Raw genomic sequence first — 24925 nt, 5'->3', positions numbered from 1 at the left:
ATTTGAAACAGTTGTGAAACTTTCTATGCTGTCTTGTTTAAAATAAAGACGGTTGTAGAACTTTCTAATTAGATTTATACAAATTTAAAAGAGTTTTGAAACTTCTTAAATATTTTCATATAAATTTAAGACAGTTGTGAAACTTCCTGTGCTGTCCCGTATAAAATAAAGACAGTTGTAAATCTTTCTAATTAGATTTATACAAATTTGAAAGAGTTTTGAAACTTCTTAAATATTTTCGAATAAATTTAAGAAAATTGTGAAACTTTTTATACTATTCTGAATAAAATTAAGACAGTTATAAAACTTTCTAATTAGATTTAAACAAATTTAAAAGAGTTTTGAAACTTCTTAAACATTTTCGTATAAATTTAAGACAGTTGCGAAACTTCCAATGCTGTTCTGTATAAAATAAAGACAGTTATAAAACTTTCTAATTAGATTTATACAAATTTAAAAGCGTTTTTAAACTTCTTAAATATTTTCACATAAATTTGAGACAGTTGTGAAACATCCTATGCTGTCCTGTATAAAATAAAAACTTTCGAATTAAATTTATACAAATTTAAAAGAGTTTTGAAACTTCTTAAATATTTTTACATAAATTTAAGACAGTTGTGAAACTTCCTATGATCTTCTGTATAAAATAAAGACAGTTGTAAAACTTTCTAATTAGATTTAGACAAATTTATAAGAGTTTTGAAACTTCTTAAATATTTTTATATAAATTTAAAACGTTGTGAAACTTCCTATGCTCTTCTGTATAAAATAAAGACAGTTGTAAAACTTTCTAATTAGATTTAGACAAATTTAAAAAAGTTTTGAAACTTTTGCATACATTTAAGTTCCCATACAGTTCTGTATAAAATTAAGACTAGTTCTATCCAAAATTTAAGACAATTAGTAAAATTGCTGTCCAAATTTAACACTCCACAAACTTTTAGAGCATTTATTCTGCACGATTAGCAAAGGTGTGAAAAAAGGCCCACACATCCTCCAACACGTGTTACACAATTTATTAGGAGCCTAATGCATGTTTCAACGGGTCCGGAACGACGAAAACAAAAACGACATGACGCCACATAACCTATTTTAGTCTGGAACGAATTTAAACTCTGGTTTACAAACAACGACAGGAAGTTGTTTTCGAGTGGTTTGAAACTTGTGTTACTCCATTACAATTATACCATCTAAGAGTTATGTTATAGGACGGACAAAGAACGACGGATTTAATCAATGTTTTTTGTTAAAACGGCAATATTAATTAAGGAAATTGTCCTGAAATGTGTAAACAAACTTTTTCAGCATGTACAAGTGGTTATGTAATGATGCAAGTCCAATAGAAGTACGTGGAAACTATGAGAATATTCAGTCCGAAAATAGCCTAAAACAACTAGCCAACACCTCAATTATAAATAGCACAGATGTTGGTTATGCCCTAATTAACCGACTATCCTACAACGAGCTAGTGCACTATTTTAGAATTACTGCAGTTAGAGAGGAAATTTAAGTTTAATTCTATTTTGGTTGTCTAATTGTCTAATTTGTACTATGTGTATTTATTAAATAACAATACGTAAATATTATATTATATTTACCATGGAATTACAATAATTCTTGTGTACACTTTTACGTATGTAATTTGTTTGATTTTATCTTTATTTATTTAATAGATTGATCTTATTTAATTTGGAAGACAGAGTGTTATGAAAGTTTCTAAGAAATTCTGAAGTTATCTAAACAAGTTTTATATAAAATTAAGAAGTTATAGAATTTATTATACAACTTCTGTATAAAATGTTCGGACACTTTATAACTAATTCTGTTTCTAAGCAATTCTCAAATTTTCTATACAGTTCTCTATAAAATCAAGACAGTTCTGGAACTTTTTAACTAATTCTGTACAAATTTAAAGCAATTTGAAACTTCGTAAACAGTTCTATATAAAATTAATTTAGTTCTAAAACGTTTTAATCATATTTATAAGAATTTAAAAAGTTTGGGAAACATGTTAAACATTCCTGTATAAATTTAATACAACTCTAAGATTTTCTAAACAGTTATGTATAAAATTTACACAGTTATGAAAGTTTCTAAGTAATTCTCATATTTTCTAAGCCAGTATTGTATAAGATTGACAAGTTATAAGATTTTCTATACACTTTTGTATAAAATCAAGACACTTCTGGAACTTTTTAACTAATTCTGTACAAATTTAAGACAATTTGAAACTTCGTAAACAGTTCTGTATAAAATTAATTTAGTTCTAAAACTTTTTAATCACATTTATAAAAATATAAAAAGTTTGGGAAACATGTTAAACATTCCTGTATAAATTTAATACAACTCTAATATTTTCTAAACAGGTATGTATGAGATTTAGACAGTTATGAAAATTTAAAAAGTTTGGATAACATATTAAACATTCCTGTATAAATTTAATACAACTCTAAAGATTTTCTAAACAGTTATGTATAAGATTTAGACAGTTATGAAAGCTTCTAAGTAATTTTCATATTTTCTAAGCCAGTATTGTATAAGATTGACAAGTTCAAATGTTCCAAGCACATTTTGTGTAAGATTGACAAGTTATCAAATTTTCTATACAGTTCTCTATAAAATCAAGACAGTTCTGGAACTTTTTAACTAATTCTGTACAAATTTAAGACAATTTGAAACTTCGTAAACAGTTCTGTATAAAATTAATTTAGTTCTAAAACTTTTTAATCACGTTTATAAAAATATAAAAAGTTTGGGAAACATGTTAAACATTCCTGTATAAATTTGATACAACTCTAATATTTTCTAAACAGTTATGTATAAGATTTAGACAGTTATGAAAGTTTTTAAGTAATTCTCAAATTTTCTAAGCCAATTTTGTGTAAGATTGACAAGTTATCAAATTTTCTATACAGTTCTATATAAAATCAAAACAGTTGTGGAACTTTTTAACTAATTCTGGACAAATTTAAAACAATTTGCAAATACGTAAATAGTTTTATATAAAATTAATTCAGTTCTAAAACTTTTTAATCACATTTATAAAAATTTAAAAAGTTTGGGAAACATGTTAAACATTACTGTATAATAAGATTTTCTAAACAGTTCTGTATAAAATTTATACAGTTATGAAGGTTTTTATGTAATTTTCAAATTTTCTAAGCCACTTTTGTGTAAGATTGACAAGTTATAAAATTTTCTAGACAGTTTTGTATAAAAAGTAAAATTTTATTATTATAAAAAGTAATATTTTATTATTTCTCCCATATATTTTTATATAAATTAAAAGTCCACTGAAAATGTGATTGATATAATAGGAGGTACTTAGTGATTTTCAAAGTGTCAACATCATCCACCATTTCCAAACACATTTCCAACATTTCCTTATCCCGAGAATCCATCAAAATCGAACAAACACCGACTCAATAGAAGCGATATTGCATTGTCGAAATGGAAGTGTCGGAAAACGTCTCCGCCACTATCTGTCCGTAAAGTAGTTGTTTTGCGGGCCGGCTGAAACCGAGCCGAACGAACACCTTTTGTGAAAATCGGGGTCGGGGTAGTCTAGACGGACGTGGGGGCGGTGCACTTGGGCCAGACCCGGTCCGCCGTCCCTCGCCGCCGCTGCTCGATACCAAACACACACACACACACCCGCAGGATCGCAGCACTCTCTCGGAGCGCCAAGGACGAAGGTCGGAGAACTGGGAAAGTGAAATCCGCGACGCATAAAAAACGGGAGCGACGCACACACCGGCCCGGACCGCCTGCCGCTCCCCGGGACCCGATTAATTTCGAGTCTAGACAATCCTGCCGCTTATTTTTTATCACGCGCGCAATAATAACAATGCCGTAATGAGCGGCGACGTGGACGAATGATAACCACGCAATCGTGGTACACAATTGGATCTTGATTTATTTGTTTTTTAATTAATTTTCAATTTAAGACATATAGACAATTTAATAATACAACAATGCATATTGTATAAAACATCCACTGTACCTAAAAATATGAAACAAAGATTAAATATTTACATAAATAAAGGTGGCTCACATTTTGAAGACTTTCTATAACCTTATTGGAACAAAAATAATTTTGTTGTATCCACAACTTGTTAAGTCACAAATTAATACAACAAGAAAATGTAATTTGCACATTCTATTTCTATATAAAGTTAAGTTTTATAAGATTTAAGTGAGTTCAGAATTTTTGTAGACAATTTTCTATAAAGTTTCGGATAATTCGAAAAAATTAAAACGCTTTTCAAATTTTCTAAATTATTCTGTATACAATACAATTGGAATAATTCTGAAACTTCATATACAGTTCTACATAAATGAAAGGACAGTTCTGAAACTTTTTACACAATTCTATATAAAATTAATACTGTTTAAGGCAGTTTTGAAACTTCTTAACTAGAATATATTTGGGACAGTTTTCTACACAGCTTTGTATAAAAATTGGGAAAATTCTGAAACTTTCTATACGGTTCTATATAAATGGAAATACAGTTCTGAAACTTTCTGTACAATTCCATACAAAATTATTAATGTTTTAGACTGTTTTGAAACTGCTTAACTAAAACACATTTAGGACAGTCCTGAAGTTTTTTAGACAGCTTTATATAAAAATTGGGATAATTGTGAAACTTCCTATACAGTTCTACATAAATGAAAAGACCGAAACTTTCTATACAAAATTAATAATGTTTTAGACAGTTTTGAAATTTCTTAACTAGAACATATTTAGGACACATCTAAAGTTTTCTAGACAGCTTTGTATAAAAATTGGGAATATTCTGAAACTTCCCATACAGCTCTATGTAAATGAAAATGCATTTCTGAAACTTTCTATACAATTTTATACAAAATTAATATTGTTTCAGTCAGTTTTAAAACTTCTTAACTAGAACACATTTAGGACAGTCCTGAAGTTTTCTAGACAGCTTTATATAAAAATTGGGATAATTGTGAAACTTCCTATACAGTTCTACATAAATAAAAGGACGGTTCCGAAACTTTCTATACAATTCTATACAAAATTAATAATGTTTTAGATAGTTTTGAAATTTCTTAACTAGAACATATTTAGGATACTCCTAAAGTTTTCTAGACAGCTTTGTATAAAAATTGGCAAAAATTCTGAAACTTCCCAGACAGTTCTATGTAAATGAAAATACATTTCTGAAAATTTCTATACAGTTCTATACAAAATTAATATTGTTTTAGACAGTTTCAAAACATCTTTACTAGGACATATTTAAGACACTTCTAAAGTTTGTATAAAAATTGTGATAATTTTGAAACGTCCTATACGGTTCTTCACAAATGAAAAGACTTTTCTGAAACAATTATATACAAAATTAATTCTGTTTTAGACAGTTTTGAAACTTCTTAAATGGAACATATTTAGGACACTCCTGAAGTTTTCTGAGCAGCTTTGTGTAAAATTTGGGATTATTGTGAAACTTTCTATACAGTTCTACATAAATCACAAGAGAGTTCTGAAGCTTTCTATACAATTCTATACAAAATTAATACTGTTACAATCAGTTTTGAAACTTCTTAATTATAACATATTAAGGACACTCCTGAAGTTTTAGAGTCAATTTTGTATAAAAATTTTGGATAATTATGAAACTTCCTATATAGTTCTACATAAATGAAACGAGTTCTGAGACTTTCTATACAATGCTATACAAAATTAATATTATTTTAGGCAGTTTTAAAACTTCTTAACTAGAAACAATTCTGAAAGTTCTATAAATTATTATATTTGTATAAAAGTTAATCAATATTATATAAAAATTGAAACAATTCAGAAAATTTTAATCTTTTTTATAAAATTAAAGTTTTTAAGTAGTTTTGCATAAAATTAAACTAGTTTCGAAATATCTTTCTTCTTTAAACTTTCTACATAAATTTAAGACAATACTGAAATTTTCAAAACAAATATATATAAAATTAATATGATTGTATTAAAACTTTCTGATCTATTTTGTATAGTTGAGGATAGTTTTGTTGTGTTCTGGACAGCTCTGAATAATCTAAGACAGTTCTGGAGCTTTCAATAAAATTTTGTATAAAATTAAGGTGTTTTAAATTCATTAAATTTAAATACCATCTACAAATTATAAAATTATTAGCCAATGGAAATGACTAACCAGTAATATAATTAAGTTTCCTTATCCTTTATAGAATATAATTTAAATTAACTTCCCAATTAAACAGTTGAAAAATACCATTGCAGTTGTTTACGTACCATTGGAGTCGTTTAAAGTTCGAATACATCTTTGTTCTCGGCATTTCCCAGATGCAGGGTCTCAGTCTCGCCAGTTTTCGGCAGTTCGTATCCCCGGGGGGAGTTTCAGACAGAATCGATAACGACAGACACAACATACGCAGTTTTCTCCCCCTCTCGCTCTTCATGATTCAAGTTAATTTTACCCTAAAAGTTGTTAATCAACCATCGCAGATTATTAAAACTCACACCATTAAAGTTACCGGTTTGTCTTCTACAAGGTGTCGGATTTAATATGGATATGCTACTTGTTGTACGTTGCAATATCGGACGCACCCCTTTGTAGTGTAGTTTTCACCCTACGTGCTTTGGGGTGCCGAAGCTTCATTATGTCAGATTGGGGCTGTAATTGATTCAGGCTGTCACGATGTTTCCATACGTGTCTGATCAACAGGGTGTGTGCATCCCCAAAGGCGTTTCTACCTACGTGGTGCATCAGAATAATCCTGTACTGCATTTACCTCAAAGGGACGGGATACGTAATAAATATGTACATGATATATATTACATTAATCTTAATCTAGTTTGTTAGAAAGTACACATATAAATTATATAATTATTCTAAGAAAGTTTCCGTGATTGTCATGGATATTAGTGAATTATATGGTTCATAATGTTGGAACGTAACCAAAAAACTTAAATTAGAAACATAGTTTGGAGAGCATGTGCGGTTGAAGCACATAATAAAATAATGCCCACATTTAAATGGCCATAACACTGTTTCGAGTAGGAAGTAATGTAATCTTAACACATTTAACCCTGTTTAACATTAATTTCGCAGTGTGTGCGCCATTTGTACAATATTTTTCACTCTCTAACCCCAGCTGGTTTTTTCCCTCCACAGCGTAAATCGAATTACTGCCGCGGCCGTCGCTTGAAATAACCGAATAAAACCATTAGCGCTCTATTTCCACTGCGGTCCTGAGGTCAGGCTCTTCCTCCGCCTCGCCTTTTGGTCCCAAACAGGAAGTCCGCGTAAAACAATTGACCTCGTTTCGCCGGTGGAAAAACTACAACGCGTTTCCATTAGCCACGACCCTTTTCGTCTATAATTAATAATAAAAAAAAATCGGCAAAGAAAGTCGGCGGCAATTTGATTTATCGCGGAACTGCTAATTAATTTTTTAGCTGCGAAGGGAGTGGCCCAAGGGTCCGCGTTTTGAGCCCGAGACATGTTTAATTGTAATTAACGATCGTCGTTTGTTGTTACAGATTGTGATAGTATGTCGCGGCCGGATCCCGGTCGTCCCCTGCCCCGCCTCGGTTGATGACCGCCGCCGCGACGACGACGCACCACGCGCCGCCACCGACCAACATGGACCTCAAGCACGAGATGATGTACCGCGACGACGACGTGCTGCTCGTCAAGTCCGAGGCGCCGCCGCTCCAGACCTCGAACGGCCTCGCGACCATCTTGGCGGGAGCGACGACGCCCTCCAACGGTCTGGTGACGACGCTGGCGGCCGTCGGCAACGGCATCCAGTCCAACGGGCTAGTGTCGGGACAGTTCGGGGGCTTGGGGAACGGGAGTGCGTCGGGCAGCGGTAACGGTACCGCCGCCAAGAGGCAGAGGACGGACGAATGGATGGGCTCGCCCAGTCCCAGGACTATCAGTGCCATCGCGCCGCCCCTGACGCCGTCGCCGGGGCCGCCCGGCCACCAGCTACCCTTCACGGTCATCAGTAACGGGTACTCGTCGCCGATGTCGTCGGGGAGCTACGATCCGTGCAGTCCCAACGATAAAAGTGGTGAGTGTCTCCATCCACTAGGAATATCATGATCACCAACAAATATTTAATTTTTTTTTTTTTCAAAAATAAACGATTTTATCTGCCAATTTTTTGGTTGGTTTTTATAAAAGTTTTTTGAAATTATTTTTTAAATTTATCTACCAATTTTTTGATTGGTTTTTATACAAGTTTTTTGAAATTAATTTTAAAAAAGCTTTTTTAAAATTATATCTAGGATAATTCAATATAATATTTACATGGAAATAGCATGGAGAAGAATAATAACAATTATGATTTACTCGATACAAAATAAGTAAGATTTTTATAAAGTTAATCGTATATATTTGTGATGTTCCATGTAATCGGTTGCCTTTCGTATTTATATAATTTATTTTATGGGAAGAATATTAATGAATGTTCATTAAACATAATTACAAATTCAGTGGCTCAACAGCGTGCATATACCATCAATTATAAAAAAGCAGCAATGGAAATAATGAAAACATTTCATACTCATACAAGTAGATTGGTAAAAAGTTTTGAAAAATTATAATAGAGTGAAAATTTAGAAATTTATTTTAAAAGTGCAAATGGGAAATATATAAAATAAGCATAAAAAGAAGATATTAATAAAAATTAGAGTAGACTCACAATATATCGATGATTATTAATGAACTGAAAAACAAATTAAAATATATCATTTAATTTTATTTACCATTAATGTTAAAAATTTTCATTATTTGTAATTTTTAACTGTAAATAAACGTACGAAAATAATAAATAAGTATAAATTAATAATTTTTCTCTTAAAATATGTGTTTATTTTGAATTTGAAAATCTTTTTCAGGAAAGCCCCAAAAATGTTTAAGAAAGATGTATTTGAATATGAAATTTTCGAGAAATATTGTACATGTATTTTATTTAATGAATTAGAAAAATAATTTTGGACTTCGAAAAGCTTTTTTGGAAAATTTTTTTGAGAAATATGTATTTTTAATTCTACATGAAAATTAAATGTAAAATCGAAAATAATAATGAAGAATTATTTTGGTAATCTATTTAATTAATATATTATTATTAATAATGGAAATTCTGTGTTAAATTTGTTACTATAAAATATGTAATTAGTTTACCAAATTAGAAAAAGAAATTTTGAATTTGAAAAGCTTTTTTATGAAAGCTCCAAAATTTTCAAGACATATGTATTTTTAATTTTTACATGAAAATTCAATTTAAAATCGAAAATAACAGTGAAGAATTATTTTGGTAATCTGTTTAATTAAAATATTATTCTATTATTAATAATAAATTCCGTGTTAAATTTATTATAATAAAACCTATATTTAGTTTAACAAATTAGAAAAAAAAATTTGAATTTGAAAAGCTTTTTTGGGGAAGCTCCAAAATTTTCAAGACAGATGTATTTTTAATTTTACATGAAACTTTAACCTAAAATCGAAAATAACAGTGAAGAATTATGTTGGTAACCTGTTTAATTAAAATATTATTATATTATTAATAATAAATTCTCTGTTAAATTTATTATGATAAATCCTGTATTTAGTTTAACAAATTAGAAAAAACTAATTTGAATTTTAAAAAAAGCTTTTTTAGGAAAGCTCCAAAATTTTTCAGAAATATTATTTTTAATTTTACATGAAAATCGGAAATAACACTGAAGAATTATTTTGGTAACTTGTATAATTTCATTATTAATAATAAAATCAGTGTTATATTTATTATGATATAAAATGTATTTAGTTTAACAGGTTATTGAGATTAAAAAGCTTTTTTATGAAAGCTTCAAAATTTTAAAGAAAGGTGTACTTTTAATATTGCATGAAAAGTTAATCGAAAATAGCAGTGAAGAAAGAATTATTTTGGTAACTTGTATAATTAAAATATTAATTTATTATTAATTATAAACGCAGTGCTAAATTTATTATAATAAAACATGTATTTAGTGTAGTTTGGTTGAAACTTTTGTAGGAAAGCTCTAATATTTTTAATTTTACATGAAAATTAAATTTTAAATCAACAGTGAAAAATTATTTTGGTAACATTGATTTTATTACTAATAAAAAAATCGGTGTCAAATTTATTATAATAAAAATAGTATTTAGTTTAACAAATTAGAAAACGAAATTTTGAATATGAAGAGCTTTTTATGAAAGATTCCAAATTTTCATAAAAGATTAATAATTTAGAAAAAAAAAAATTGTAAATTTAAACAGCTTTTTGGAATGTACAAGAAAGACTTGTTAAAAATGAACAAAAAATAGTAAACGGAAATCCTTCTGCACTATTATTAATAAAATCATTTGCAAAGTGCAAATAGTGCAGCGGTCAGCACGCAACGCAAAACGGCCCGGCCCGCACACAATAACAAATAGCAGAACACATCTGAAATTGGGTATCAACAACGCGCCCACCTTCCCGGACCACCAGCGAGCCGTGCCACTGCACCGCACTTCGTGCCAATCGAGCTGCAAAGTTCCTAGAACCCGTGTCTATTTATTTTGTAATGCTAAACTGTTGATATAATTTGGCGGTTGATAAACCTGCAAGTTCAAGGCGACCCGTTCCCCATTTAAATGCTCCACCGTGTCTGGTTTTTTGGCAGAGCGCGTCCATCTCGCCTCGCAACCTTGACGTCTAAAATTAGCTTTGCACCCTCGAACGTGAGCGGCCGATCGGCGTTCGATTTTTTGCGGGCCGCAACGAAAATGACGCGTCGAATTTTCGAGTGCGTGGCCGTGGCTGCACTCGCAACGAAAATCCAGCCTTGGGAGCCGGTTGCGTGCCCGCCCACGCATCCTGTCGCGGTGTGCACACATTTTCGCAGTTTTCGCTGTTGGGGTGGTGCGTGTGGGGCGTGAAAATGGGGAGGATTGAGAAGTTGTGTGGGTCATTGTATGCGAGCTGATAAATAGACTGGCTATGTACGGAGTGTTTTAATAAAAATCTGGCAGATGTTTCTCAGTTCTGTTGCCATAAGGATTCGCACCGTAAATAAACACGCGGTTTCTATGCTGCGCCGCGGCCGCGACATGACGATGTTAATCATGCTGATATTTGCTGATCGTGACCTACCTTCACATCGAAATTTTTATTTTTAACTCGCTCACTGGGAATAACGAACACATATATTGATTTGCGGTTTGGTAAATTAAATATCCTTGGGTGTGTTTGTGATCGCTAAATTTGCGTATGTATTTTGTTTGCGGGAGCTGTAAATTGAATTTACATTTTAGGTTTTTATTTATTTGGCGTTTATTTTAGGCCGACAAGTTTTACAAGTGCATTTTTGGTGTTTTGTATAAACGGTGGAAAATTGTATTTTTATTTTTTCACTACAATGTTTATTTATGCAATTTTAGATAATCATAAATATTTATTTAAGTCTGAAATAATAATTATTTAATTTAATGAAATATGACGGCAATTTTTAATGGACTTTCTTTCATCCATTTTATTCTTTTTGTTCATCTAATGAATGAATGAAAATTTTAAAAATATTTTTTACTTTTTACATGTTAAATATTTCTTATGGATTTTTAATTATGGAGTTTAAATAATAATTTTACACATTTTAAAAAATTTACATAAATGTTTTCGTTTTTTAAACTTTTAGTTTATTTTAAATTGAACTTTTATTATTTATGCACTTTTGAAATCTTTGTGGCATATAAAATTTTAAGTAAAAAAATTGAATTTTTAATTTAATAAAATTTGATGAGAATTTTGAAAAAAATTTCTTCCTTCCATTTTAAAGAAGTTTCTTTTTTTCATTTTATTCTTTTTGTTCATCTAATTACTTTGAAATTATAATAAAATTAAAAAATAGAGTTTTTTACTTTTTACACTTTTGATAAAAATTTTCTCTTGAATAATTTTAAACATTTTAATGAACTTAAATAACAACAAAGTTTTATTATCTAAAATTTTAACTGATTTTAGATTAATAAACAAGTACAATTTTAAAAGAAGTAGTATATTATATTTTATTTAAAAATGGATGAAATTTGAAGAGAATTTTAAAAACAAAGTTCCACGTGTCATTTTAAACATCTTTCAGTCTTTTCTGAATTTAATGATATTTGACGAAAATATTGGATTGGAAGATTCATCCATTTTATTTATTCTTTTTGATCATCTAATGATTTTCAAATAATAATGAAAATTTTAAGAAGATTTTTTTACTCTGTGCATGTTAGATAAATTTTTTTTATAGATATTTATTTATTTATATTTACTTTATAATTTACTGGAATTTTATTTTTTACACTTTTAGCTTATTTTAGGTAAAAGAACAAATTTTATTATTTATGCATTTTTGAAATCTTTGTTGTATATAAAAATTTAATAAAAAAAAATGATTTTATAATTTAATGAAATCTGAGAATTTTGAAAAAAATTTGTTCGAACTTTTTTATTCAGGAATTTTCAGAATTTTGTAAATAAATAAATATATGTTATTTAGATAGTAAATTAAATTTTTACTTTTTCACTAAAATATTTATTTATCCATTTTCAGATATAAACATAAATATTTAATTTTGAAATTTAATTTAATAAAATTTAAAAAGAATTTCGAAAGAATTGTTTTTCCTGTTTTATTCTTTTTGTTCATCTTTGAATTAATTGAATTTATTAAATTTTGTAATGATAATGAAATTTAAAAAGGTTTTTTATTTTTTACAGTTTAGATAAATTTTCTCACACTTAAAGAATTTAACAAATTTAAATAACTGTTTATTTTTAAAACTTAATTGATTTTAGGTTAATGAACAAATTATTCGTACAATTTTGAAATATGGTAATATATTATATTTTATTTAGAAACTGTACTTTCAATTTAATGAAATCTGAAAAGAATTTTGAAAAAATTCTCTCCTTTCATTTGGAACAACCTTTATCCAGAACTTTTCTGAATTTACTAAAATTTGAAGAAAATAGGATTTTCTTTGATCCATTTTATTTATTCTGTATGATAATCTAATGATTTTTAAATAATAATGAAAATTTTAAAGACTTTTTTACTTCTTGCATGTTAGATCAATTTTTTTTTGTAGATATTTAATGTAGTTTAAAAACTATATATTTAAACATTTTAATTTATTTTAGGCTAAAGAACAAATTTTAATAAAAAATTGAATTTTTAATTTAATGAAATCTGAGGAGGGTTTTGAAAAAATATAATCCTTCTATTTTAACAACAAATTTACAGAATTTTGTAAAAATAGTGGTAAAATGTATTTTTTCTAGTTACTAAATTAAATTTTTACTTTTTCACTAAAACTATCTATTTTCAGATAAATAAAGATAAACAATTAGAAATAATTTAATAAAATTTAAAGAGAATTTCTAAGGAATTTTCTTTCTTCCATTTTATTCTTTTTGTTCATTTAATTATTTACAAATATTTTTTATTTTACTAATAAATTAAATTTTTACTTTTTCACTGGAAAATTTATTTATCCATTTTCAAATAAATACATTTTGATATAACCATTATTTAATTTAATGAAAAAATCATTATCATTTTCCTCTTTTTAATCATCGAATTGTTTTGAAACAAAATTAAAATGTAAAAAAAGGTTTTGTTTTTCGTATATTGGATAAAATTTTCTCCATATACTTTTAATGTTATTTGAAACATTTAAATATAAATATAATTTTTAAAACATTGAAATAACTGTTTTTATTATCAATTTTAGTACTGTTTCTATTTGCAGATATATTTTTATCACCATAATATTTACATATTGAAAATTGTAACCAATGAATAAATTTGTTGGTTTATGGTTTCATATATTTTTTACTTGACGAAGTTCATAACTAATATATTTTATTTTATCTATATTCTATAAAATACTCTTTTACAACATTTAAAACATAACATTAGGTAATTTTTTAAAATAGTCTTATTTTCACTTTTGGATTGAAAATAAATCCTTTTGCGTTCTATATGGCTTCTAATTATAGATTTCAGTGAATCACCCTGTATTGTATGTAAGATAGATATTTTATTAAAATGACAATTCCGTTATTTAAATAAGATTTTACTTAAAAATAGGGACTGTATTGCAGGTACTTATATATTTTACTGATAGTAGCAAAAACTTAATTGTTAGGCATTATTATGATCGAACATCTAGAGACATTATTGGCTTTTCTAAAAAATGTCAAAGAATCATTGTCCCCTACTATCAACAGTAATTTATTATTTTATTGCATTATTGTAAGAAACTTTAGCTCCATACTGAGAGTGTCAGTTGTTGACTTCATCTTAAAACCCATCAAGTGATTGGTGTCCAAAAAGTTTTCACTTCTCTTTTACCACCCCCATCGAAAAGTTCAAACTCCCGGGCCAGCCTGAAAAATATTGTAATTCCGAATTGGCAATCCTCCAAAAGTGTCCCCGAGGCGAGTTTCCTGGAGAAAAACCGTGGCGTGGCATTGATGGATATCTGCTTCCATGTAGGACAACTTCGCGCTTGGCTAGATCGCAACAAAAAGTTTTTCCTGCAGTTCTGGGAAGTGCGAAAGCGGGACGGTTAAAGAGATTAACGCGGCTCCTGAAATTTGTGTTTGTAAACACGTCACCAAGTGAAATATGTAACGTCTCTATAGGACTGAAACCGAACTATTAATTGTGTAACTTGGATGGGCGGCGCGCGGAACGTTTTTGTTTTCGCACCATTTCGATGTTGTTTTTGGAATGAATATTTATAACCACTTTCTAAATTAAATCCTGCGAGAATGTTTCATGTTTAACTATCGAATTAGGGTTATGTAATTCGGATGTTGTAAGTGAATTATTCGAAAATAGCTTCTCCATTTTAGATCGTCCGAACTAAATTGAGCCACAGCTCCAAATCCGACCGGAATTTACAATGTTTAAACATGAATAAAAAGCAAAATTGTCTAAGAAAAATTTTTCAGTTTTATTGCTTTTTTATAAAGGAGGAATACAAGCTTTTCTGTATTTACAGTTCTTAATGATCAATTTCTTAAAATAGTCATTCTACATAAACACTATTTGATGGAGTACATAAAAACTGCTAAACTGGATTAATTAGGAAATGTTTCTTATGTGACTACAGTACAGCCTGAATTTTCTTTAGAATCATTGAGATGATTCAGATATGGAAGAGTATAAAATCAGCTTAACACCTTTATTTGTTCTTGCTCATTTTTAGATGACAGCTAATGATTGTTTTTCCTTGTTCTCATTAACAATTTTAAAATCTCCACTATTTTCTAGTATTTTACAGAAAAACTATGTTATATCTGGTGTCTAATATGATTGATCAGAGTCTCTCTTGGACAATTTCTTTTCATCCAGGCAAGAGACTTTTTTACTATAAATTCTAATCGAAACTAAAAACCTTTTTGACACATCGTTACTTAATTAGACGCATTAAAACTCCACTATCTTTTAGTATTTTAGAGTCTTTACGAAAAACTATGATGTATCGGGTGTCTAATATGATTGATCAAAGTCTCCTTTGGACAATTTCTTTTCATCCAGCAAGGAGACTTTTTTTAGTATAAATTCTAATCGAAACTAAAAACCATTTTGACACGTCGTTACTTAATGAGACGTATTAAAACTCCACCATCTTCTTTACGGAAAACTATGATATATCTGGTGTCTAATATGATTAATCGACGTCTCCTTTGGACAATTTCTTTTCATCCAGCAAGGAGACTTTTTTAGTATCAATTCTAATCGAAACTAAAAACCATTTTGACACGTCGTTACTTAATGAGACGTATTAAAACTCCACTATCTTCTAGTATTTTAGAGTCTTTACGGAAAACTATGATACATCTGGTGTCTAATATGATTAATCAACGTCTCCTTTGGACAATTTCTTTTCATCCAGCAAGGAGACTTCTTTTAGTATCAATTTTACTCGAAACTAAAACCCATTTTGATACGTCGTTACTTAATGAGACGTATTAAACATCCACTTTCTTCTAGTATTTTAAAGTCTTTACGACAAACTAAGTTATATCTGGTGTCTAATATGATTGATCAAAGTTTTCTTTGGACAATTTCTTTTCGTCCAGCAAGAAGACTTTTTTTAGTATCAATTCTAATCGAAACTAAAAACCATTTTGACACGTCGTTACTTAATTAGACGTATTAAGCCTCCACAACTAAGTTATATTTGGTGTCTAATATGATTGAACAAAGTCTCCTTTGAACAATTTTTTTTCATCCAGCAAGGAGACTTTTTTAGTATCAATTCTAATCGAAACTAAAAACCATTTTGACACGTCGTTACTTAGACGCATTAAAACTCCCCTTTCTTCTAGTATTTTAGAGTCTTTAATGAAAACTATGATAAATCTGGTGTCTAATGTGATTGATCAAAGTTTCCTTCGGACAATTTCTTTTCATCCAGCAAGGATACTTTTTTAGTATCAATTCTAATCGAAACTAAAAACCATTTTGACACGTCGTTACTTAATGAGACGTATTAAACCTCCACTTTCTTCTGGTATTTTAGAGTCTTTACGACAAACTAAGTTATATCTGGTGTCTAATATGATTGATCAATTTGGCCAATTTCTTTTCATCCAGCAAGGAGACTTTGTTTAGTATCAATTCTAATCGAAACTAAAAACCATTTTGACACGTCGTTACTTAATTAGACGTATTAAAACTCCACTATCTTCTAGTATTTTAGAGTCTTTACGGAAAACTATGATATATCAGGTGTCGAATATGATTGATCAAAGTCTCCTTCGGACAATTTCTTTTCATCCAGCAAAGAAACTTCTTTAGTATCAATTCTAATTGAAACCAAAAACTTTTACTGCAACAAACCGGGCTTCTTGTTCCCCGGCTAGTCGTGTGCAGACAAATCACTTCGGTCCCGCAGCGTCCCACTGCCGGCGCATTCATCCCCGTTGCTAGAGCGTGGGAGCCGTCCACGGAATTAGGTCACATGGGGCGATTCTCCCGGCACGACGGGTTCCCGCACTGCAAGGTCGTGCTTCTGGGGCGTCTTAATGCCGTTTCCGGAACACGGGGCCGACTTCCCGTCACCTTCACCACCACCGAAACGCATTATCGCCCTTCCGACGCCATATTTCGCAGCGCCCACCTATCTGGAACCGTTCCCCGTCTCATTTCGTATCGATCTTGGACGGGTTTATTGGCGATTCTTTGCACAACGCGTGGGCCAGCAGGAGGACGGGGGAGGGCGCCGTGCAAAGTGGCAAACAATGGAGGATATGCCGGACACGTATTGCATTTATGCAGTACATTCGCGTTTTCCAACGGATGAGTCCACTTTGCAATGCCGAAGCGTCGCTTCCACGAACGGTATTTTCTTATTCTTGAAAGACCGAATGGACACATGCAGGGGCAAATGGCCCGTGGCTCGGCCGGGCTGCGGGTTCTTTCGCCAAACTGACAGCATAAGCTTGCTTTTCGCTTGACGAGCTTTAGGGCTCTGTTTGATGTTAAATTTAGACACCGGCGACGCCGTTCTGGCTTTCATTGTTTTGCGCAGCAATTAAACCCGTACAATCTGCGGAATTAGTGTTTTTTGGCCCACATCAATACAAAAAAAGAAGTAGCAATTAACAATTAACGTTTTACTTAATATTCCTGTGTAATGACACGAAGAACAAACGGGCTTTATGATTTTTCAGCAACGCAGCTACGATTCACTTTCGTAGAACTTTCTATTTTCAGTCGCACACAATTCTCCAAGCCTCCCGACAAAAATATTACATCTCTCTTGTTCGTTTTATCCCGGGCCGTCCTGAAACATGACCACGCACCGGAATCCGGCGTACACGACCCAAATCTCTTTCCAGGGAGCATTAAAATACGTAAATTAAAACCGGCAACGGCCCGCCGGTAAATCACGCATCGCGTCCCATAAAACAGGCGGGATTGTCACCCGCAAGCGCCTTTAAAAAGAGCCGCGAACGCCTTACCGCACCCGCAAAACAATATGAAAAATAACCGGCTGGTTTTTATTTATACGCAACGTCTTCCCCGGTCGTAAACAACGGCCGCGGCGGCGAAAAAAAATAAAAAGTCTAAAAACAGAGGAAAAAAACATTTGGCACACACTTTAAAGGAAATATGCGAAAATAACGGTTTAAAAATAAAAGTAAGAAAACGACGGTGGTCCGCGGCGGGCCGTCACCGTTTTTAATGCATTCCTTCGTGCCACCGGGCGAATAAATGCATTTTATAATTGGATGTAAGTTGTTGGGGAAATGCGCTTCGAATCTCCTGAAGTAAGTCGACGGTTTGAAGTTGGGCGCGTTATGATTTTCAGGTTGCTGAAAAATGTCGTAGGCAAATTTATGGGATGACCGTCGCAAGGTGGAAATTTTAATTAGTGTTGCCGCAGGAATCGGTATACGGGGGATCCGGACTATTTGATAAAAATCCGGTTTCGGATGTATTTTGTACGAAATTAGGTCTGAACGAGCTTTCTAGGAATTAATAAAGAACATTTTCATTTTTTAATGGACGAAATTATAACAACCTTTTACTTTATGGTCTTTTATTTCTATTGTACCTGTAAATTGACAACTGGATAATTAAATAGAATGCCAAAAAACAACTGGAATTAAAGTCACCCTGAGGAAAATGGGTCTTGCTGAAATTAGTTTAATGAGTGTGAAAAGATGAAGATTCGTTTGACACGAAACCTGCAAGAAAGAACGAGGTTTCTGCTAAAAATATGAATGACTTCCTTAGGATTAGATTAATTGAACTACTCAACACTGAGAACGTTTTAGTGAAGAGTCTTAATTTAATTTATGAAAAAAAATATGGTTCAGCTTATGTTTAAGGTCCTGTAGACATAAAACTACACAAAATAAAGATTGTTATACCAGCAGTGAAACGTGGTGTGAGTTCAATTATGCTACGGGGATGCTCCAATTTTTCTGGTGTAGACTCCCTTAGACTCATATATGTACAGTAGACTGTTTCAAAAAAATCGACATTTTTTTTTTCTTATTTATATCGAAAATCTTGTTGGAAATGGTAAAAAAAAATACTGTGAAAGTTACAGCTCTTAATATTGATATTAAGAGATTAACACGGGAACGGTGTTCTCTTGGATTTCGAAATTTTTTAACTCTCGTTAGAGATAATATTTCAAAATGATCAAAACAGATTTTTATAGAAAATTTAACACTCTACAAAAAATGTCTCTTACAGTTTTTTGATATATTCATTTTTTCAAAAGTTATTTAACATTAAAGTTGGATTGATTTAAAATTTTGACACTTTTCTCATTTTCTGACGCAACCATCAACTTTATGGGAAAATTTTATATGACATTTTTTGTAGAGAATTAAATTTCCTATAATTTATTTCCGAAAAAGTTTATGATATTTTTTACAGATCATCAAGTTACCTGCTGAAAACTAAAAATTTTATTAAATAAATGTTATTTTACTGCTTAAAATTAAGCATTTTATTTAAATAAATAGATTTTTACTAAAAAAAAAATGATTGTTTATTATAATCAAAGTAGTGTATATCGTTACATTAACAGACTTTTACTACAATTTGGCAATTATTTTCTGTATCCACTTATAATTAGCAATAAGTGTTTCACGAAAAATGAAGAGCAATTACAATACTTATTGCTAGTTATAAGTGAATACAGAAAAAAATTGCCAAACTGTAGTAAAAGTACTTTGATTATAATAAACAATCAATTTTTTTAGTAAAAATCTATTTATTTAAATAAAATGCTTAATTTTAAGCAGTTAAATAACCTTTAATAAAATTTTTAGATTTCAGCAGATAACTTGATGATCTGTAAAAATATCAAAAACTTTTTCGAATATAAATTATAGGAAATTGAATTCTCTACAAAAAATGTCATATAAAATTTTTCCATAAAATTGATGGTTGCGTCAAAAAATGAGAAAAATGTTAAAATTTTAAATCAATCCAACTGTCTCTGTCGTTCAAGATGTCTCTCAAAATTCAATTGGATCAAACGATTGGTATAATCGCTTTTATAATACTGTATTAAACAATAACAATTAAATTAATATTATTTTAACAGTTTACATTAAATGAGAGTCTAAGGAATACCCAAAAGAATCGAATTAAATTAAATTAAGTAATAATTTAATTTAGGTGTTCCCTAGACACATTTTTATTTTATATTTTATATATTTTGTTTGTGTTTATATTTAAAATTTTAAAAAGATTCTGCTGTTCTTATTTATTTTGGACTGGACTATATTTTTATCTTAATTATTATTCTACTTTTGGAACACCAAAAGATTGCAAAACCAACGAATACACGGTTTCTTTTCCGGCTTACGCCTTATACGGGACAAATCTAATTTTAATGATTTGACAGAGATTATCGCCGACCGTTCATCGTGACAAGGATTATTAGCAAATTTATGACATAACAGATCGATATTAAATTACTAGACTATCGAGCTTTGATCTAAATAGTACTGTCAATCAAAACTTTCACGTTCCGATTATCTGTAACCATCTAAATTGAACGAGACCACAATTTGAATGTGTTTTTCGTTGATTGATGTTTCGGAATTGTAAATCAATCGTCGATTTCTGCGGACGCACAAGTAATTGTTTAATCCCATACATATTAAGATCTCATACGGTTGCAACAGCCGCATCCAATTAGAAATATCAACTGTGAGAAACTGTTCAATTGGCACAGCCTCATTGCCAATTGCAGAATTGTGCACTTTACTTTATTACTAACTGAGCGCTAGTAGTCACGATCTAATTAAATTTAATTCACATCCTTTATCAGGATTGTAGTAATAATCAGTATCGAGTTCCGTTTTACGTTTTACGTTTTACGTTTTCGGTTTTCTGTTACTGACATTTATGAAGCGATATTGAAAGTGATGCCATAAAATTGCTTATATGGCGAGGCGTACGTGACAATGTTATGTGCTGGTACTCGTGCAATAAAATTATTATCATTCGAATGAAACAAACTTGTTCTACAACCAGATTGTGACATTGAAATAAAACTACACAACAGTGTTAAAGATTAATAATAATGTTTTATCAAGTTATTTGTCTATTTCGGGAATATGTGCCCCCAGAGAGAAAGTATCAAATTATTTGATTTATACTATGGCAATGAATTTTGATAAACAATTATTACATAAATTAATTCAAATTGTTTAATTTTATTCCATTCATATTTCGTTGAATATGTTGATACTGTATATTGTAGACAAAACATTTCGATAATTTTCATTTGATATTTCCCGTCACTATGAAATATATACAGTATTAATGGATGTTCATTTTAATGCAAAATATTACTTAGAATTATATTTTTACGTTAAACTGTTTGAATAAATTAAATGTAAATATTTACACTTAGAATTAAAACTGGGTGAAACTTCAGAAATATGAATTTTAATGATGATTTTTTGTCTAATTTTATAATTGGGTCCTTTCCAAAAATGTATAATTTTAATATTAATATAATTAATTTATGAAAATTATTAAAAATGCTGCATTATATACAAATTATAATATAGAATTTATTAAATACATAATTTACTTAAATATATTTTCAATTTATTCTTAATTGATATTCAAAATAGTTATTAAATATACCATTAATTTGTATTAAAAATTAAAAACAATGCGTATTATTAATATATTTTAATACACAATATTAATGATATATATATATTAAAATTGCAAAAATATTTATTTAGAAATAAATTGCCACTTCAGATTAATTGAAAAAAATAATTATAAATATTTACACAAAAATAAAACTTAAACTGAAATATTTACTTATAAACCATTAAAATTATGAGGTGTGACTACACATATTCATACACAAATTACACAACATACACAAATTTCAATGAAATTTTTGTCTAGTTTTAAAAATGACCCATTTATAAATAAATATATATTTTTAATATTAATATTAAAGAATATATTCAGTATATAATTTACTTAAATAAATATAAAAACAGAATTCATGTTATTAATATTTTCCTATACTCATTATTAAAGGAATATTCATCAAAATGGCAAAAAAATATTCTGAAATAATTTTCACTACAGATTATTTGAAGAAAATAATTATAAATATTTGCACGTAAAATTGAAACCTGAACTAAAATATTTACTTACAAACCATAAAAATTATGGGGTGTATATATTTTATGTACAGTGTGTATTTTTTTTATTTTTTTTTTTTTCTTAACTGACATTAACAGTGGATTAGTGAATTATATAGATTAAATATAAAATAAAAAAACAATATATAGTATTAATATAAATAAATTTTCATTTCAATTTTCTTGAACAAATGAATTATAAATATTTACACTTAAAATTAAAACTAATCTAAAATATTTACTTAGAAACCATAAAAATTATGTGTCTACACAAATACAAATTTTAATGAAATTTTTGTCTTGTTTTAAAATGGCCCATTTCTAAAGAAATGTATATTTTTAATATTAATATTAAAGAGTTCTCCTCTCTATAAAGATTATAAAGAATACCCCTTATTGTATATTTATTATATTAAAGATTCAGTACTTAGAAATAATATTTTTTCCAATTTTTTTTCTTAATTAAAATTTAAAATTTATTGCATACATACTTCAATAAAAGTTATGTTGAAAATATAAAATAATGCATATTATTAATTTATTCTAATACACAATATTATTGGAATATTCATTAATGACAAAAATTTATTTATAAATAAATTTTCACTTCAGATTGTTTGAAAAAATTAAAACTGAAAGTAAAATATAACCATAAAAATAATGGTATGTGATTACATAAATACATATTTTAATAATATCTACCTAATCTATTATAAAAATTAGAAAAAATATGTATTATTGTATATTTTTTATATTAAAATATATTACTTAGAAATAAACTTATATTGAACGTTCTTAATTCTTAATAGAAATTGAAAATATACCACAAAAATTAAATTTTGTCTAGTTTTAAAAATGTATTTCTGTTACAAAAATATATAATTTTTACATTAATATTAGGGAAAGTCTTTAAAAATTTTAAATAATAATTCTTATTATATATTTTTTACTAAAGTAGATTAAATATATTCAGTATATTGTTTACAAATAAATTTAATTTGAATTTTTATTTTTAAGTAAATTTGAAATTAATTTATTTTATTAAATACATATAAATAATACACATTATTTTTTTATTCTAACACAAAATATTTATGAATGATGAATTAAATTAATAAAAATACTTTTTCTGAATTATGTGTCTAATAAAACTTTTTTTGTTGTTTTTGACCCGCGTTACTACTTGATTGTTTTCGAAATTTTGCATCGCCGAAACGTAAAAGGCTCATGTCCAGCGATATTTTTAAAAGAAACTGCACTTGTTTACATCAAACTGCATTCTCATCTATTTTTAAGCGTATTTCACCAGCTTTTTATAAAAATATATTTATGATATTGTCATGCCGCCTGACGTTGGAAAAATTGCCACATTTTCGAAATATATCTCGTCCATTTATCCAAGTGGACAGTCGTTTTGAATTAAAATTTTTGCATAAGTGCCACTCGTCTGTAAAATTCGAGACTGATTTATAAACGTCAACTTCTTGAGTGTCGTTTTTTCTGCCTTCAGAACTGTACCTATCAGGTATCACATTGAATGAAAGACCTTTCAGTAAATACATAATTATAAATTTGAGTGTGCACCGCTTGTTCGAATTATTAATTCGGGCCCTGAAATTTCCACAAAAACAAAACGATTCACTACGTTTATCCTTCAATTTCATTATAGCGTCTAGCCGGTCTTCATTAAAATTTTAATTGGTTGAAACAATGCACTTTTATTATATTAAACGATCCCCCAGTCTTCAGACGGCGTGCTTAATTAATAAATTTTTCTTTTGTTTTGCAGGTAAGTACTCAAGATCATTCCCCCCGCCCGAATTCCGTAAGTAGGAACGAAACGATTTTATTTCTGTTAATTTAACGACCGTTTCGCAATTAGAAAATGCATTCGAACTTCAGTATTCCCATTGAAATGTAAATTTCTGCATGTCCCTCGACGGTGGTTGGTGTGCAGGAACTCGTCGCACGATATGCGGCGTATCTCACGCGACCGTGCTTGCATTTCGTTTTGTTTACTATTTCGTCGCTCGTAACTCGCAAGCACATGTTACGCAGCAGGAATAAGCCGCCGACGACATCTGTCGGCTTCGATCCGTAGGTGCGGCTTGGCGGCGCATCCGGTAGATGTCGACGGTGGTTGAAAATTAACCCGCAGGGACGCGGTGCCGTTTCATTCAGTAAATTGTTCCTGTTGCCTGTTTCAAGATGGAAATCGAGAATGGACTATATTTAGAAAACGTAATTTCTCGATTCGATTATAATTAGATGTTGAGTGTTGTTTAGGAATTGGTTTTGTATTATTATTAGATTTTTCGATTAGGCTTGGCTGGAACTAATGGTAACGAATTGATTATTTATGGTTTGGTTTAATTAATCGCGGTTTCAGTGCTGGTTCAAATCGAGTTCTTGTCTTCCAGATTTTAAATTGTATTGTAGATTGTTATATCAAGGTAAAGAGTATACTTTCACGTTAAACCTTGCCAGTAATGTTCTTATAATTCTAAGCATTGTTGCCGTACATTACGCGTTATACATTAAAATTCACAAAAAAAATTATTACGAAGTTTTACCCCTTTCGAGTTCTTTGAATATTTTAGTATTCAGTTACAATAATAAATTCTAAATGTTGGAAATTGAAAGCATTTATTAAAAGTACCATAAAACTGAAAACTTAGTGCATATAAATTTTGAAAAATTTATTATAAATATATTATTAATTTATTATAATACACAA

General features: G+C 29.5%; 1 protein-coding gene across 4 annotated transcripts in view; it reads left to right on the top strand.

The window, feature by feature from the left end:
• LOC109601268 (ecdysone receptor) overlaps positions 1 to 24925 on the top strand; it is a 210475-nt gene that overhangs the window by 118072 nt on the left and 67478 nt on the right. For all 4 annotated transcript variants that reach the window (XM_049967475.1, XM_049967477.1, XM_049967476.1 and 1 more), the window contains one exon: positions 7514 to 8049. In XM_049967475.1, coding sequence (XP_049823432.1) covers positions 7569 to 8049 — 481 coding nt within the window. In that variant the 5' untranslated portion in view covers positions 7514 to 7568. The remainder of the gene's footprint in view (positions 1 to 7513; positions 8050 to 24925) is intronic.

Source organism: Aethina tumida, chromosome 5 (assembly GCF_024364675.1).
Source record: "Aethina tumida isolate Nest 87 chromosome 5, icAetTumi1.1, whole genome shotgun sequence".
Taxonomy (NCBI): Eukaryota; Metazoa; Arthropoda; class Insecta; order Coleoptera; family Nitidulidae; genus Aethina; species Aethina tumida.
The sequence above is the reverse complement of the archived record's forward strand: the minus strand, read 5'-3'. Positions and strand labels throughout refer to the sequence as shown.